This window comes from Candoia aspera, chromosome 6 (assembly GCF_035149785.1).
Source record: "Candoia aspera isolate rCanAsp1 chromosome 6, rCanAsp1.hap2, whole genome shotgun sequence".
Taxonomy (NCBI): Eukaryota; Metazoa; Chordata; class Lepidosauria; order Squamata; family Boidae; genus Candoia; species Candoia aspera.
In genome coordinates, this window is record NC_086158.1 from 1607764 (window position 1) to 1622898 (window position 15135).

Genomic DNA, 15135 nt, shown 5'->3' on the forward strand with positions numbered 1-15135 from the left:
TCTAGGGTGTTGTGTGACCCTCACCACTGGGGGACTTGGGGCCAATTCCTATGGGCCAATTTAACGTAGTTGTAAGAATAAACTTGAGGGATGTAATGTTCATTCCATCCTGAACTCTGAAGAAAAGGCCAGATCGAAACATAAAGAATAAACCTGTGGGTTCCTCATTTTCACAAAATTATCATTATCATTTTTTCTATTTTTTCTCATTTTCCTTTCAGTAAGCTTGGTTCATCTTATTTCCGTCTAATCTGAGATCTGCTTAAAAAAAAACCCACGAAGATTTGTATTATTTTTGTGCGCCCTGCTCCAAATATACATATTTCCCTCTTGTAAGCTTGGTTTATCTTATTTCCATATAATTTGAGATCTGCTTTTTAAAAAAAAACAAAGAACATGAACTGTATGATTCTGCGCACCCTGCTCCAGATACACATATTTTCTGAGCAACCGCGTACCGCATACAGTTCTGCTTGACCATTTTCCTTAAGATAAGGTAAAGGTAAAGGTTTCCCTTGACGTTAAGTCCAGTCGTGTCCGACTCTAGGGGGGGCGGTGCTCATCTCCGTTTCTAAGCCTTGGAGCCGGCGTTGTCATAGACACTTCCGGGTCATGTGGCCAGCATGACTCACGGAACGCCGTTACCTTCCCGCCAAAGCGGTACCTATTGATCTACTCACATTTGCATGTTTTCGAACTGCTTGGTGTGCAGGAGCTGGGACGAGCAACGGGAGCTCACCCCGCCGCGCGGTTTCGAACCGCCGACCTTCCGATCGGCAGCTCAGCGGTTTAACCCGCAGCGCCACCGCGTCCTGTGTTCCTTAAGATAAAGGCACAAATAAAAGACTTTTGGGCAAAGATATCCGCATATACATTATTTTGCGTTAGGGTTGGCAAATTGCATTGCAGAGTTCAGAGGAAGACCAATCTCAAACGATAAGGGAGTCTCACAAGTGAGTTTGACAAATGCAGAAATGCATCCATGGGCGTTGCAAGTTGAACTCATTCTTGGTGCAGGAAGCAGGTCAGGCTGGAGGATTCCACCCCCCCACCCCCCCGGTAAATCTCAATCAAACCGGAGGCATGGAAACATGCCGGCTTCCTGGAACAGAACCAGCATCTTCCTCTGATGAAATACCGCAGGGGTGTTTCCTCCATTACTGGGTTCATTAAGCAAAGTAACTGAAACAGAAGCAGGCTTTGGGGTGGAGAACACCGTCTGGTGGCCATGGGGGAAAGCCACCAAGGTCTTCACGAAGCAGCATCGCTCCTGAGGCTGCCTTCCAGGGCATTCGGGGAGTTGTGAAGGGGGGGGCATCTCTCTCTCTCCCCCCGTGCCCCCTCCTCTTCCTCACACACGCGTGTCCTTCACGTACATCTTGGCCGTGGCTGTCTGCGAGGACAGATCGTACGGGATGGTCCCAGAAGGTGGCAGATGAACCGCTTGTAAAGGGCCAGGACAGAGGCCCCTCTCCGAACTCGCGCCTAGGGGCCAGGAGACAAGAGGCAAAGAGACGGGGGTTAGCAAACTGGGAATCATCACCGTCCTTTTGTTGGTTTGTCGCTGCCTCTTCGAGAAGAAGGCAATCCAGGGGGATGTGGGGCTTCCATTGGAAAAGATGCTGCAGCACATGCAGGGGGCCAAACAGGCCATCTGCAACTCTTTAAAGTTTCTGCAGCTCTGACATGAACCTGGAAGAAGTGCACTTGCTGTAAAGCAGCGTTTTTCCATCTGGGCCACTTGAAGAGGTGCGGACTTCAACTCCCAGAATTCCCCAGCCAGCCATGGAATTCTGGGCGTTGAAGTCTACACCTCTTCAAGTGGCTCAGGTGGAAAAACGCTGCATTAAAGAGCTGCAGACAGGGACTCTGGTTGTGCCTCCATGCAGCTTCAAGCTCCCAGGTTCTTGGGGTGCAAAATGATTGATGGAATCACTGAGGCTCACTCTCCATATGTGAAACCAGCATTTCAGGAAGCAAGGGAGTCTGCAGGCAAGATGATGGTCAAAGCCCAGTTTGATGTGAAGTCTGAGTAGGCCCCTCCTTCTGAATCGTTCTAAAAACTCAAATCTTGGCATGGGTTGAAGGTGGTGTCTTCCCTGTGGCCTAGGGGTGCCCTGTTGCTTGAGCTGTGGTGGTTCAGACGATGCAATGGAAGCTCCACCTGGTTTGTATGACCGTTGCCCGTGCGATGTACATACATAACCAGTGGAGCTTCTGTGGCATCACTGCAGCCCCCACCTTGGCTTGTTGGACCATACCCTGCAGGTGCTCCTGTTAGGAGGGTGGAAGATAGTCCATCTCACCTGGAGGTCTCCAAGCTGGAGAAGGGAATGCTAGTGGATTTTTCTCTCCCTGTTCCCTGTCTAGCCTATAATCCTAAGATTTCCTAGTGGCCTCCCATCCAAGTACCAACCACATATAATCACCCATTTTTTAATCTCAGCCAAGGGGAGAAATGTCGATCCCTAATAAAGAGGGAGATCCCTTCTGGGGGGATTGCAAAACCTTTCCTAACTGACAGGAAGGCAAAGTGGGGCTTGCCCTTGCTCTTACACCAATATTCTGCAGTTCTTCAGCCCAGGGCAGGAAGAATGAGCCCAGCCTAGACCACGGTTTCCCAACCAGGGTTCAGTGGCACCCCAGGGTTCTGTGAGAGGTCCCTAGGTTTCCCTGGGAGATCATGATTTATTTTAAAAATTATTTCAAATTTGGGCAACTTCACCTTAAAGAGGTAAGCTTCATTCTTTATTTTCAGTTCAAGAACACCATTCAAGCGTATAGACAGGCCTGCCCGTGAAACGGATACAATAATTTTGTAACCGCTGGTCCATATTTGAGCCTGGATGTGCAGGGGTTCCTCCAGGCCTGAAAAATATTTCAAGGGGTCCTCCGGGGTCAAAAGGTTGAGAAAGGCTGCCCTAGACTGATTCCTCAGCAGGAAGGAGGCCCTCTGGGGCCTTTTGCAAAGGACAACTGGGCAACATTTCGGGCCGCCTCGTATGTGGGGCCGTGCTCCGCACATCTGCCTTGGCTCACCTCGGAAGAGGCGCATGCAGCAGGTTAAGAAGGAACCGGCCAGGAAGCACCCCACTGAGCCGCTGAGCCCAAGCCAGCACGACCAGCCAAATTTATACTGGATCCCCACAAAGATGTTGTGCAAGACCAGGGTGGAACGCTCCACATAGACCCCAACGGCATACCAGGCGGAGCCAATCAGCCCAGGGATACCTGACAGAGAGAGAGAGAGAGAGAGAGAAGAAGCTGCCGAGTTCACTATCCAGAATCACCGACTCCTGGGGTCTGAAGGGAGCTTGGAGGTCTTCTAGCCCAACCCCGGCTGAGACCGGGCCTCCTCAGACCATCTCACACCAGATGGCTGTCCGACCTTGGCTTGAAGCCCACCCTGGTGGAGCCCTGAGGACTGCGGGCACTGCTCCGTGTCCAAACTCAGTCACGATCATCCCTGTCCCTAAACTGAGCTCCCCAGCTTTCATACCCTGAGCAGAGCACCCCAAGGGCCAGGCTGCGTCTTCCTTTAGAGCGATGGGAGGCGTCTGCAGGACTGAAGCTCGGAAGCTGGGGAAGCGGCATTAGACCAGGTGCGTGGGAGCATGCATGTGCATGCAAGAACACACACACGTCTCTCCGCAGGCACCAGTTCAAGAGCTCAGATCGGGCTGCAGTTTTATTCTGGAGCGACAGACATTCTTCTCCCCTCTCTATTCGCACGGAAGGTCTCTTTAGCACAACTTACGCACAGCCCTCCTCCGGAGGGAGGGCACAGCTTTCTGCACGTGACTGAAGGCACCCAGCCTGGCCTGAGCTTTCAGGGTGGGGGAGAGAGGAGGAGTTCAAGAGCCCAAGGCAACCCACTAGAAAGGGACTGGACCCACCCATGCGCCCCAGCCTTGCTGCCGCTGCCAAATGGGGGGAAAATGAAGGTTTTCTTCTCAGCTCCCAGCAGGGCAAAAGAAAGAGGCTGAGTGTTAGAAGTTCAAAAACCGTTTTCCCCCTTGAGGCCTGTCAAGATCAGTGTTTTCTTTTCCCTTTGATTTTATTACTATTAATTAATTTGTTTGTTTGTTTGTTTTTTCTGGCTGCCCATCTCAAATACATGACTCTGGGCGGCTATGATGATGGTTGGTCGCACAGTCCGCCAGATGTTTAGACTGGATTTGGCACTTTTGTCCACCTATCAAGTCCTTCCCAAGGACCTGGGATAGGCAAATGTGGTGGTGGTGGTGATTATTATTATTATTATTTTGCTTGTCAGCTTCTTGGGCCAATCTGTTAAGTTCTGTTCTTCCTTTCTCAGCAACATTTGTGAAAAGTGAGGAGTCTTTGGTCACTGGCTGGAACTGGAACCACTTTCTCCTCCTCGGTTTTACTGTGGGCCCCTTTTAACCCCTTCACTCCCAATTAGGAAGGAAAGCAGTGGGGGTCTGCAAGGTATGCTCAGGAAAGTCAAGCTGGCAGCCAGGACAGCGTCATCCAAACTTCGCCTGTTTCAACTGTAGTGTCGGGGCCTGCGTCTTGGCTTCTTCGGCCGTACCCTGCAGACCCCCCTGAAAGAAAAACGTGGACACCTCGGAATGGTGGGACCGCTACTCCAAAGAAGCCCAGCAGTCTGCTGCCGAAGAAACCTCGAAGCCTGCGCCCTGCATCCCCTCTCGGGTCCAAGGGCAAGAGAAGGCAGTGACTTCCACGCCCCGCTGCCACTGGGGGCTGCTCTCCCCGTCTCACGAGCCTCCCGGGAGAGCTGCAGCTTCCCAAAGGCCCACCGCAGAATGCCACGAATGGGAGGAAGAGCTCTGGGGGGTTGGCCTCGTGTGAGCACCCACCTCTACCCCAGCCCAGCCTCGACCAGGCCCTGTGGGCGAACCTACCTCCTGTTAAGAGTGCCAGCCCAGAGACAAGGCAGATGCGGTTTTTGATGCTGGGTTCGTCCGGGAGGAATTTCACACAGTCCAGGCCCAGGAGGAGGAACGCAAATCCAAACCCGGCCAGGAGGTCGGCGGTGATCAGCAGAACCCGTGTCAGGAGCAGCTTCACTGCAATGGAAGCAAGGCGTGGGTGGGAGGAAGGAAGGGGGAAGGCATCCTCCACTCTGGGCGCAGCCCTGAAACTGGGGCTCTCCAGCTTGGAAGATCTTTGGGCGAAGTTGTTCATAGAATCACAGATTCAGAGTCACAGAATCCTAGGGTGGGAAGGGACCTTGGAGGTCTTCTAGTCCAACCCCTGCCCAAGCCCAAGGCAGGAGTTCTCACACCATCTCGGACCAATGGTTGTCCCAGCTTTCCTTGAAAACCTCCAGCAACGGAGCACCCACCACTCCGGGAGACCGGCCGTTCCACTGTTCAGAGATAGTTCTCTCTGCCCGGAAATCCATCCTTGTGCCCAGGTTGGGTCTCCCTCTGAGGAACCCCCACCCACAACTCCTTGTCCTGCCCTCAGGTGCCACAGAGAATAAGTTGATGCCCCCTTCCCTGGGGCAGCCCTTGGAGTATGGGAAGATGGCCATCATGCCTCCCCTCCGTCTTCGTTAAGCTAAACATACCTAGTTGGAGCCTCTTCAAAAAAGGCAAGCGTTGCTAAGGATGGACCCTGGGACCGTCTAGATCAGGGGGTGCTCAAGGAGAACCCCATGACTGCACAGGACTCTGGGCACTTTGGATCCTGCAGAGACCATCCCTCATCAGACGGGGTTTTTTAACAAGAGGAAAGAGGAAGGGGGAATTCATACAATACCCCGGTGTTTCTCAACCTTGGCCATTTTAAGACGGGTGGACTTCAACTCCAGGGGAATTCTGGGAGTTCAAGTCCACCCGTCTTAACATGGCCAAGGTTGAGAAACACTGCAGTACACCCCAAACCCAGGTTAGCAGAACACGGTTACTGTGCTGTGCCCAAACAACTAAACTCTATGGAGACCTCACAGATTTGCTTTTTGCATTTAAAGCAGAGCCAGTATTTTGTTTTCTCCTCGCTGGCTGGCAACGTTTGCTGGTTGGTTTGTTTACTGGGTTTATATCACCACCCACTCAATATACTGTACAACTCTTAGTTGCCAGTAAGACGTCAAAACTAGCAATAAAATCGCCAACCAAACCCCCAAACCCGTTGCATCCAGGGCAGCTCATGGACCCGCATAAATGATCCCCCAAGAGACTGCTGGGGAGAACACCAACTCTGCCGCCTGCGTCAAAAGCCATCAGGCTTGGGGGCATCTCAGTCTCGGAGGGGTGGGCTGCTCTGCGGAGCAGGTGCTGCGGCGGAGAAGGCGCAGCTCCTGGTTTAACTGAGGGAACCCCGGGCCCCCTGCCCCGCCCGACCTCATGGGAATGGCAGAAATCAGGGGAGGGACGGGGACCCTCAAGGAGCCGCCCTGTGCCACGAAGGGCTTCCTAGGGCAGGGCCAGCCCCACTTTTCCTCGAATCTGCTTCCTTCCTACCTGACAAATGGGCTTCCCCCCTCCCTTAAGGAAGTCCCAAGCCTGGGGGTAGGACTAGATGCTTTCCAAGGTCACTGCGCCTTCAGTGAAAGGCCGCCTACCTGGGTGCTCGGCGAAAATGGAATCGTATTCATCACAGGTCGTTATCCCATCGAAGGCATTGGTGACACATTCCCACCACAGGCCACGGCACGTGGCGCTCAGCTAGAGGAGACGAAGCTGTGGTTATTCCTGGGGTTGTTGCAAGACCCTGCTCCAGGCAGGATAGGCTTTATAATTCCACAGTTTGGGACACCATGGTTGCATTCACACAACTGTTTAACCTGGCTATTGACCTAACCCGTTCTCTGCATTCCCACAATACACCGAAGCAGCGGCTAACCATCACGGCTAAGTTTGCACAACATGCTAAGCCAGCCCCCTCCCCCCCCAGTTTTAATCAAGCTTAGCGTGTTGTGCGAAAGCACCTGCTAGTCTTTACCTGATGTGGTTAATGGTGTTTTGTCAGCACCGTCAATACAGGAGAGGAGAGAATGACAGAGGCATGGAAAATTACAGCGATAAAGGGGGCCTTGGTGGGAACTGAAGATGGCTCAAACCTTAGCAAAGGCATGTAGACGGAAATGAGCAGGTAATTTAGGGTAAGAAATAAAACGTTGCTTGCAAAAGGCCAGGATGTTTTGATAGAGGGCAGCACCCCCTATTTGAGAAAGAAGGTTGTTTCGGCTGGGGAAAGGCCCTGGGGGCTAGCCCACATCTCTCTGGGGAGGGCTGGAGAGCCAGCCCCACCCATGGCTATTCCCCAAAATTCTGCCCTAAAGGACAGGCCGAGGGCTCCCCAAGCCTGAAACTTGGGCCAGGAGGTCGCCCATCCCTGCTCCCGTTGGGAACCTGCCCGGTGGTCCAGATCCGGAGAAATGGTCTGGAAGGTGCCCCTGCCCTCAGGGGGCATCTTTCTGGTGGGCAGCAGAGAGCTTTCTCCAGGCTATGGATGGCAGGGTTGGGCTTGCCCCCCCCCCCCTGACACCATACCTATAAAAATGCGTTTTCTCCCCCAGGCCTTGGTGTTGAATTGTTAATCATTATAGCATTAACGTTAACTGTAGGGATTCGGATGTCTTTTAAAATTTTTGTTAACCGACTAGAGGTGGGGCTTCAATTCAAGTCAATAAGAAGGAGGGGGGGATAGAGGGGGGAAACCCCCCTTCTCTTCTCTTCCCTTCCCAGCTGCCCCCAGGCTGGCTTTTTCTGCAAGAACATGCAAGGCAAAGCCGCCCTTTCAAGGGAACTGGGATCGTTATCTGCCCTATCTGCCCGCAATCTTTAGGGAGGCAATGGACTGGTGAAGTGAGAAAAGTAACTCAATCTGTCAGGGATTAACACCAGCGGCCCTCAGAGGTGGCCATTTAGCATTCACACTTGAGCAGGGAAGTGTGAAACGTGGATGCAGGCAGCCTCAAGGGCATGCTAATAAAGCTGTAAGGGCGGCAGGCATCGCCCTGTGCCTTTCAACCAGGGAGGCAAGGTTAGAAAAACCTCTGCAGACTCCGAAGATCATCAGCCCACACCTTCCCAAGCAGGTCTGATGTTTTCTTTATACCTTTTTTGTTGCTCCGTGTGCAAGGCCTCTGTTCACACAACCGTGCTAACCCCTGAGCCCAGTGGCTGGGCTCACAAAACATGCCACAGGTTCACCTGACACCCTGCTTCGCACAACCTCCCAAGGCCACGCCAGCTTCCCATAATGCCCTAAACCATATCTGGACATTATAGGAGAAGAGTCATGCTAGTCTATGATGGCCAAAAATCAGAAGGAACCAAGTGGCACCTTTTTGGACTCATCAATTTTATTCCAAGGCAGAAGCTTTCTTCATTTTAGAATAAAACTGATGCATTGGAAAAGGTGCTACCAGACTCGTTTTTAAACCATATCTACCAGCTTCCTTTTAATCTAGACTAGTACATGTACAAACGCAGTCAGGATAATCCTAAACCATTCTGGAACTGGGTTCACCCAACATGCCTAACCAGGTCAAGGAAAAACCAGGATGAATTATTCACACAACATGCTAAACTTGGGTAAAGTGAATCTTAGACAAGCCCAGCCATTTGGCTGCACAAACCCAGAAAGTGGACTAATTCAGGAGCCAAGGGCTGTGTGAATACAGCCATATCAGCATAAATGTATTTCAGCAGAGCATCAGTGATAGGAGAAGATGCTTTCCTTTGCTTTTATTTATTAACTTGACTTGACTTGTATGGCCACCCATCTTAGTGACTCTGGGCAGCACACAACAGGTAAAAACCACAATCCAATAAAAACAAGTTAAACAACTTTTGTGTAGTTAAGCTCTGGTCTCCCGAGCTCGGTATCTTTGCAAGGACCAGATCAGCTAGAATTCTGGGAGGTGATATCCCACACTTTTGGAGGGCAGCAGGTTGGGGAAGGCTGGTTAAATGTTGCCAGCTTTACGCTCCTGGGCCAGGGGTGTCCGCAGGATTTGGTCAGAAAAGTCAAGATGGCAGCCACAATGGTGCAGTTGAAGCTCTGCCTGTTTTTTAATCTGCGTCGTATCTTGAGTCTTTGATCACAACTGCTGTTTTCGTGGCTAGATGACCCTTCACCCACCAGGCCCTCTGCATCCCAGGCATCTTGAACAAGCTACAGAGTCACTGTGCCAGGGATGCAATTCTGCAATTGCATAGTGCCTAATGCAAGCATGTGAGCCACATCAGGTGCATGAAGGCACCATGTGCGCATTGTCATTGGCCCCTTGTGACCACCTGCAGATACAGCTGGGTAGCATTTCCATTAAGGAAACACAACCGCTCCAACCAGGGACTGAAAATGGACACAAATTAAAGATAAACAATCCTTTAGATCAGTGTTTCTCAACCTTGGGAACTTTAAGATGGGTGGACTTCAACTCCCAGAATTCCCCAGCCAGCATAGGAATTCTGGGAGTTGAAGTCCACCCATCTTAAAATTCCCAAGGTTGAGAAACACTGCTTTAGATCAATCTCCATTAATTAGCGCCTCCTGCATTAATTAGCCCTCCTTCACCAAGGACTGAAACCATCATGTTCTAGGTAACGGAAGTCCAATTTCTTTGCTTTTAGGTGAAAATCTTAGGACCTGCCAATGCTTTTTTTGTTTCGTTTTTTTTGGGGGGGGGAAGGCCAAACAGGCAGAATTGCATTTTTTGTTGCATATTAAAAAATAATATTTTTAAAAGATATATTGCCAGATAAATCAGGGATACCATTTTGCTAACTGAGAGGCTATCCGATATACGTAAGCGTTACTGAGTTTGGTGTGATGGTGGTAACAGCAGCAGCATCGATACCTGTAGGACTTCATGGAATAATGCAAGCCAAAAAGTCTCTGATCTGAACAAACGGCCTTCTAAACAAGGCTGGCCTCTTTATTTTCCGGGAAGGTCCCTGCGCCTTTGACACCTGCATGGCAGGCTGAAATTCACCCGGTGACATTCCCCTTTGTTCCTGCTTTTCCTTGCCTTGGGAAACTGCCCCTGACAGACTCCTACCCTCCAAGCACTAGCAGGCCCTTCGCCAGAAAGAAAGCCCAGGAATCCAGCCATCGGTGGGCTTCCCGGTGGTTGCTGGGTAAATGTGCGAGCCCCCACCCCCCCAAGATGCTGCCGGTGGTTACCTCCAGGGAGTCATCCGTGTTCACCATCCAGCAATCTGTCCAGGTGGCCGCAATGAGGAAGCCCGCCGAGAAAAAGGCACAGGAACAGCCCAAGTACTGGAGGAGATGCCTCATGTTCTTTGCAACAGAGAGCCGGCTGCTCCCCGCCCCTCTTTAGGGCAAAGCCTCCGTGCGTTCTCCTGCTGCCTGCCTGGGCTCTGGCCAATGATCCCACGGTCCACTGCCTAGGAGGGCCGTGGCGGGGTGCTGAGCAAGCGGGAGGGGGCACCCAGTCACGCGCCTGCATTAAAGCCCTCCTTAATTGCCCGGGACTTGCTGCGCCTTCGGAGGGTGGCCCCCTTGAGGGCTCTCCGTGAAGGATCAAGATGGAGAAGGGCTGGCACCACCCAGCGAAGGTTTGGGCAGCACTCGCACCTGCTGGTCAAGTAGAGCTCCAGCAGATGCATCATCCATGCCATCAGCGACGCTTGGGCAGTGACAACCCCGAAGGGCCATTCGAGGCTCAGCATGTTGAAGGCAAGCCCTTGGGGTCACTTTACGCCCCGCTGAACCAGAAAATAGATTAATTCAGTAGCTAGGTGAAGCGGCTTCAGAAAGCAAGCGTTTTGAAACAACCTTACCCCATTACCCTTCAAAATTCACCCGTTAGGAATGGGGATAGTAGGTGGGGGGGGGGGTAGAAATGTGAGCCCTCCTTTTCACAAGCAAATTTACACATGTTCAAAACCCAAAGCCTTTCCTGAACTAGGAAGATTCTCCAGGGTCTAAAATGTCTATGTGCAGATCTATAAAGGAGGTGGGAAGAATGAGATGCTTACCTAGCACCTGCATTCATACAACCTGATTGGCCTGGTGAATGTTAAACTGGGTTAGGCTTTTTGGTTATCAGTGTGTGCTGCAAACCCCTGTTGTTCTGGTTAGCTTTAGGCTCTATGAACTCAGAAAATACATCCGTTCAGTAGCCAGGTTAATGTCATGCGCTGCCTGCCTCTGAATAAGGCTCAGACACTGGTTCGATGGATCAGGCTCTGGTTTATTCACAGCGCAGTTACAGCATCGGAAGAAAAAAGCTGAGAGTGACAGGAGCGCGCCGGTGCGGGGTTTAAATACCCCGCGCCGGTCAGCGCCCCCTCACTCGCGGTCACGTCACCCCCCTTTGTCCAATACGTTGCCCTGCCGGTGGGTGAGGGGTTGTGAGGCCCCGCTGGCGTTCTGGGATCGCCCATCATCGGGTTTTCTATTCATCCGGTGATTGCTGTCAGCTGGGCGATCTCCGTTGTATTGGCGCTGATGGCTTGGGTGTGCTCCGTGATCCGTTTAGTTATTGTCTGTTGGCCGTTAGTCGTTGTGAGTTGATGGCTACTTATCTTGAGCCCCTTCTCCTGTTTCCTTGCTATTGTCATGTGTGCCATTGCGCTGATGACTTCAGCTCAACGGCACTCATGACATACTGCCCCCTGTCCGAATAGTGCTCCCCCCCGGTTTTCTGGTTTTTTTTTTTTTTTTTTTTTTCCGGTGGAGCTGTCAAACGGCCCTTTTTTTTTTTTTTCGAAATTCCCGCCGGAGTAGTTGTCGCCCCTCCCTTTGCTCCTCCCTCTACCACGTGCCTTCCCAGGGTGTGTCCATAGTGCGCATGCCCGGGTCACGTCCTGGCGTGCGCATGCTCCAGCCACACCCTGTTTGTTTGGCTCAGTTCGGCGAGGAGAGAGGCGTGGCTGGTCGGGTGCTTATCAGCTCCAGGTAGGGCCCTTCTTTTTTTTATTTACAGTGCGTCGCCTTTGTTATAGCTCCTGGGCGTTGCCCCCATGTTGCCCTGTTGACTTGCTTGCCACTCCCCCGCGGCCGGGGGGCGGGGGGAGGGTGCTGGCGAATGCTTGTCACCGCCTCGTGGGCCCGGGGCGGGGGGAGTGAGTCCCGGGGGGGGGAGGTCCACCCAAGTCGCGGGCTTGGGGGGGGCCCTTTCCCTTGGGGCACGGGAGGCGGGGGGGGCCTGCGGGGGGGGGTTTGCAGGGGACGGCTTGCTGACCTTGGTTGTGGCTTGTCGGGGTATGCCCGGTGAAATGCTCTGGTCAGGTCAGGCGCATTAACGTTGTGCGCCGCCACCCATTCCGGGTGGGGGAAGTGTTTCCACCTGACCAGATAGTGTAGAGTTCCTCGTTGCTTGCGGGAGTCGAGTATGTCCCTTATCTCGAAGTGGTGTTGCCCGTCGATCATCACCGGTGAGGGCTGTGGCGTGCTTGGGTGCCATCGAGAGGTGGTTGCCGGTTTCAGGAGGCTGGTGTGGAACACCGGGTGGAGTCTCCGTAGGTTGTGTGGCAGGTCCAAGCGTATTGCTACCGGGTTCACTATTTGGGTGACTCGGAACGGCCCGATGTACTTAGGCCCCAGTTTTTTCGAGGGTTGGGGTGACTTTAGGAACTTGGTGGATAGGTAGGCCATATCCCCCGCTTGGAACGTCGGTTGTTGGCGCCGGTGCTTGTCGGCCTGCTCTTTGTAGGCTGCCTGTGCATCCTTCAGCGCCGCCGTGATTATTGGCCATGATTCCGCGATCTTCCGTCCCCAGTTGCTAGCGTCCATCTGGGGTTCCGGGGGTTGGGGTAGCTCCGGTATGGGGACGAAGTCGCACCCCGAGACTACTTCGAACGGAGTTTTCCCCGTGCTCGTGTGGACGGCGTTGTTGTATGCGACTTCGGCGAACGGGAGCAGTTCAGCCCAGTCGTCTTGGTGATAGTTAGTATATGAGCGTATGAATTGCTCTAAGGTGGCATTAAGAACCTCTGTGGCTCCGTCCGTCTGGGGGTGCCAGGCCGTAGATAGGGCCTGTTGGGTCCCCGTCAGCTTTAGGAAGGCCCGCCAGAATTTGGAGGTGAACTGTGTGCTCCTGTCGGTCACCACACGTGCGGGACATCCGTGTAGCCTGTACACGTGGATGAGGAAGAGTTTGGCTAGCTGTTGTGCGGATGGGACCGACGTGCAGAGGATGAAGTGGGCCTGCTTTGAGAAGTAGTCCTTCACCACCCAAATGGCCGTTTTCTTCTGGCTGGGTGGGAGGTCCACTATAAAATCCATAGAGATTTCCTCCCATGGGCGGGAGGGTTCTGCCACCCGTTGTAATAGCCCCGCGGGTTTGCCTGGTGCCCGTTTGGCCCTAGCGCACGTTGGGCAGGACGCTACGTATGCTTTTACGTCTTGCCTGAGCGCGGGCCACCAGAATTGACGCCGTGTTAGGTGTAGGGTCTTGAGGAACCCAAAGTGTCCCGCTTGTTTGGCGTCGTGTGACCTATGCAAGATCGCCTGGCGTTGCGAGTCTGGGACATAGATTCTGCCTTCCCCCCATGCCAGGTCTTGTGCCATCGTTACCTTGTCGGGGTTTGCCAGGAACCAGGGGTCGGTTTTGAGGGCGGCGGCGAGGTCCGTGCGCATTCCCCCTGGTAGTTGTGGTTGGCTTCTTCCGGTCGCAGGTTGTCCCGCCGTCGGCTGCGCCATAGAGTCGAGCTGCCTCCGAGCGCCGCTTCGGGTGGTCACGGCCATCCCCAGTTGCAAGGCGGATAGGACCGTCCCAATGGTGTCTGGGGCGGGCTCTTCGTCTTGGGGCAGTCGGGAGAGGGCGTCGGCCAGGAAGTTCTTTTTGCCTGGCATGAACTTCAGCTGGAAATTAAAGCGGCTGAAGAATTGGGCCCATCGGACCTGTTTTGGGCTAAGGCGTCTGGGCGTTCGTAGGGCCTCGAGGTTCCGGTGGTCGGTCCAGACCTCGAATGGTTGGGTGGCTCCCTCGAGTAGGTGTCGCCATGTCTCTAGCGCTGATTTTACCGCGAAGGCTTCTTTCTCCCAGACGTGCCATCGCCTTTCTGTCTCGGAGAACTTCCTTGACAGGTAGGCGCATGGTTTCAGGAGTCCCGTGGGGTCCTTTTGGAGCAGGATGGCCCCCAGGGAGAAGTCTGAGGCGTCGGCTTGGACCACGAACGGCCGTTCTGGGTCCGGGTGCGCGAGGATTGGCTCCGTGGTGAACAGCGCTTTCAGCTTGTTGAATGCGGTCTGGCACGCGGGAGTCCAATTCAACACTGTGCCCGGGTTCTTGGCGCGTCGGGTGTCCCCCACCCCTTTGGTTTTGAGGAGGTCCGTTAGGGGGAGGGCTATCTCTGCGAACCCCCGGGCGAATGACCTGTAAAAATTCGCGAATCCGAGGAAGCTCTGGAGTTGGCGTCTGTTGCGGGGGCGCTCCCAGTTTAGCACCGCCTCGACTTTTGCGGGGTCCATTTCTATGCCGTCCCCAGAGATTCGGTACCCCAGGTAGTCTAGGCGCGCTTTGTGAAACTCGCACTTTGTAGGCTTGGCATAGAGCTGCGCCCTTCTGAGCTTGTCGAGGACTTGCCTGACTAGGGTCACATGTTCCTCGTGCGTTTTTGTGTAAATAAGGACATCGTCGATGTAGACCAGGACCCCTTTGAACAGATGTTCATGCAGTACCTCATTGATGAGCTGCATGAACACCCCAGGGGCCCCCGCGAGTCCGAAGGGCAGCACTTTGTACTGGAAGGCGCCTAGGGGGCAGTTGAACGCAGTCTTCCATTCGTCCCCCTCCCTGATTCGGATGCGATAGTACGCCTCGCGAAGGTCCAGTTTGGAAAAGACTTTGCCCGTGGACAGGTGGGCGAGCATGTCCTTCACCAGGGGTAAGGGGTATTTGTTGGACAGGGAAGCCGCGTTTAGGCCCCGGTAGTCGGTGCAGAGCCGTAGGGTGCCGTCTTTCTTCTCCCGGAATAAGACGGGGGCTCCGACCGTTGAGCATGCTGGCTCTATGAATCCCCTGTCTAGGTTTTTATCGATGAACTCCCGGAGGGTTGCCATCTCCTTCGGGGTCATCGAGTAGATCTTTGGTCTAGGTAAGGGGACGTCGGGCAGTAGGTCGATCCGGCAATCCGTCTTGCGGTGGGGGGGTAGTTGGTCAGCTTCTGCCTCTCCGAAGACCTCGGAGAAGTCGGCGTATTGTTCCGGTAGGTCTGCTGT

General features: G+C 53.5%; 1 protein-coding gene across 1 annotated transcript; it reads right to left on the reverse strand.

Annotated features, from left to right (window-relative positions):
- Positions 1-1324: 1324 nt before the first annotated feature.
- CLDN16 (claudin 16) lies at positions 1325-10242 on the reverse strand. The gene is made up of 5 exons (XM_063307858.1): positions 10129-10242; positions 6557-6659; positions 4890-5054; positions 3040-3231; positions 1325-1485 (listed from the first exon to the last, which is right to left on the reverse strand). Exons 1-5 carry the CDS (start codon positions 10240-10242, stop codon positions 1352-1354), a joined length of 708 nt encoding a protein of 235 aa, XP_063163928.1. The 3' UTR covers positions 1325-1351.
- Between the last annotated feature and the right edge of the window lie 4893 nt (positions 10243-15135).

Excerpts from the sequence above, each read along its gene's own strand:
- CLDN16 (XM_063307858.1), bottom strand. The coding sequence starts at position 10,242 with ATGAGGCATCTCCTCCAGTACTTGGGCTGTTCCTGTGCCTTTTTCTCG. Across the intron at positions 6,660-10,128 it reads ACACGGATGACTCCCTGGAG|CTGAGCGCCACGTGCCGTGG; the intron begins GTAACCACCGGC and ends CGTCTCCTCTAG. Across the intron at positions 5,055-6,556 it reads CATTTTCGCCGAGCACCCAG|TGAAGCTGCTCCTGACACGG; the intron begins GTAGGCGGCCTT and ends CTTCCATTGCAG.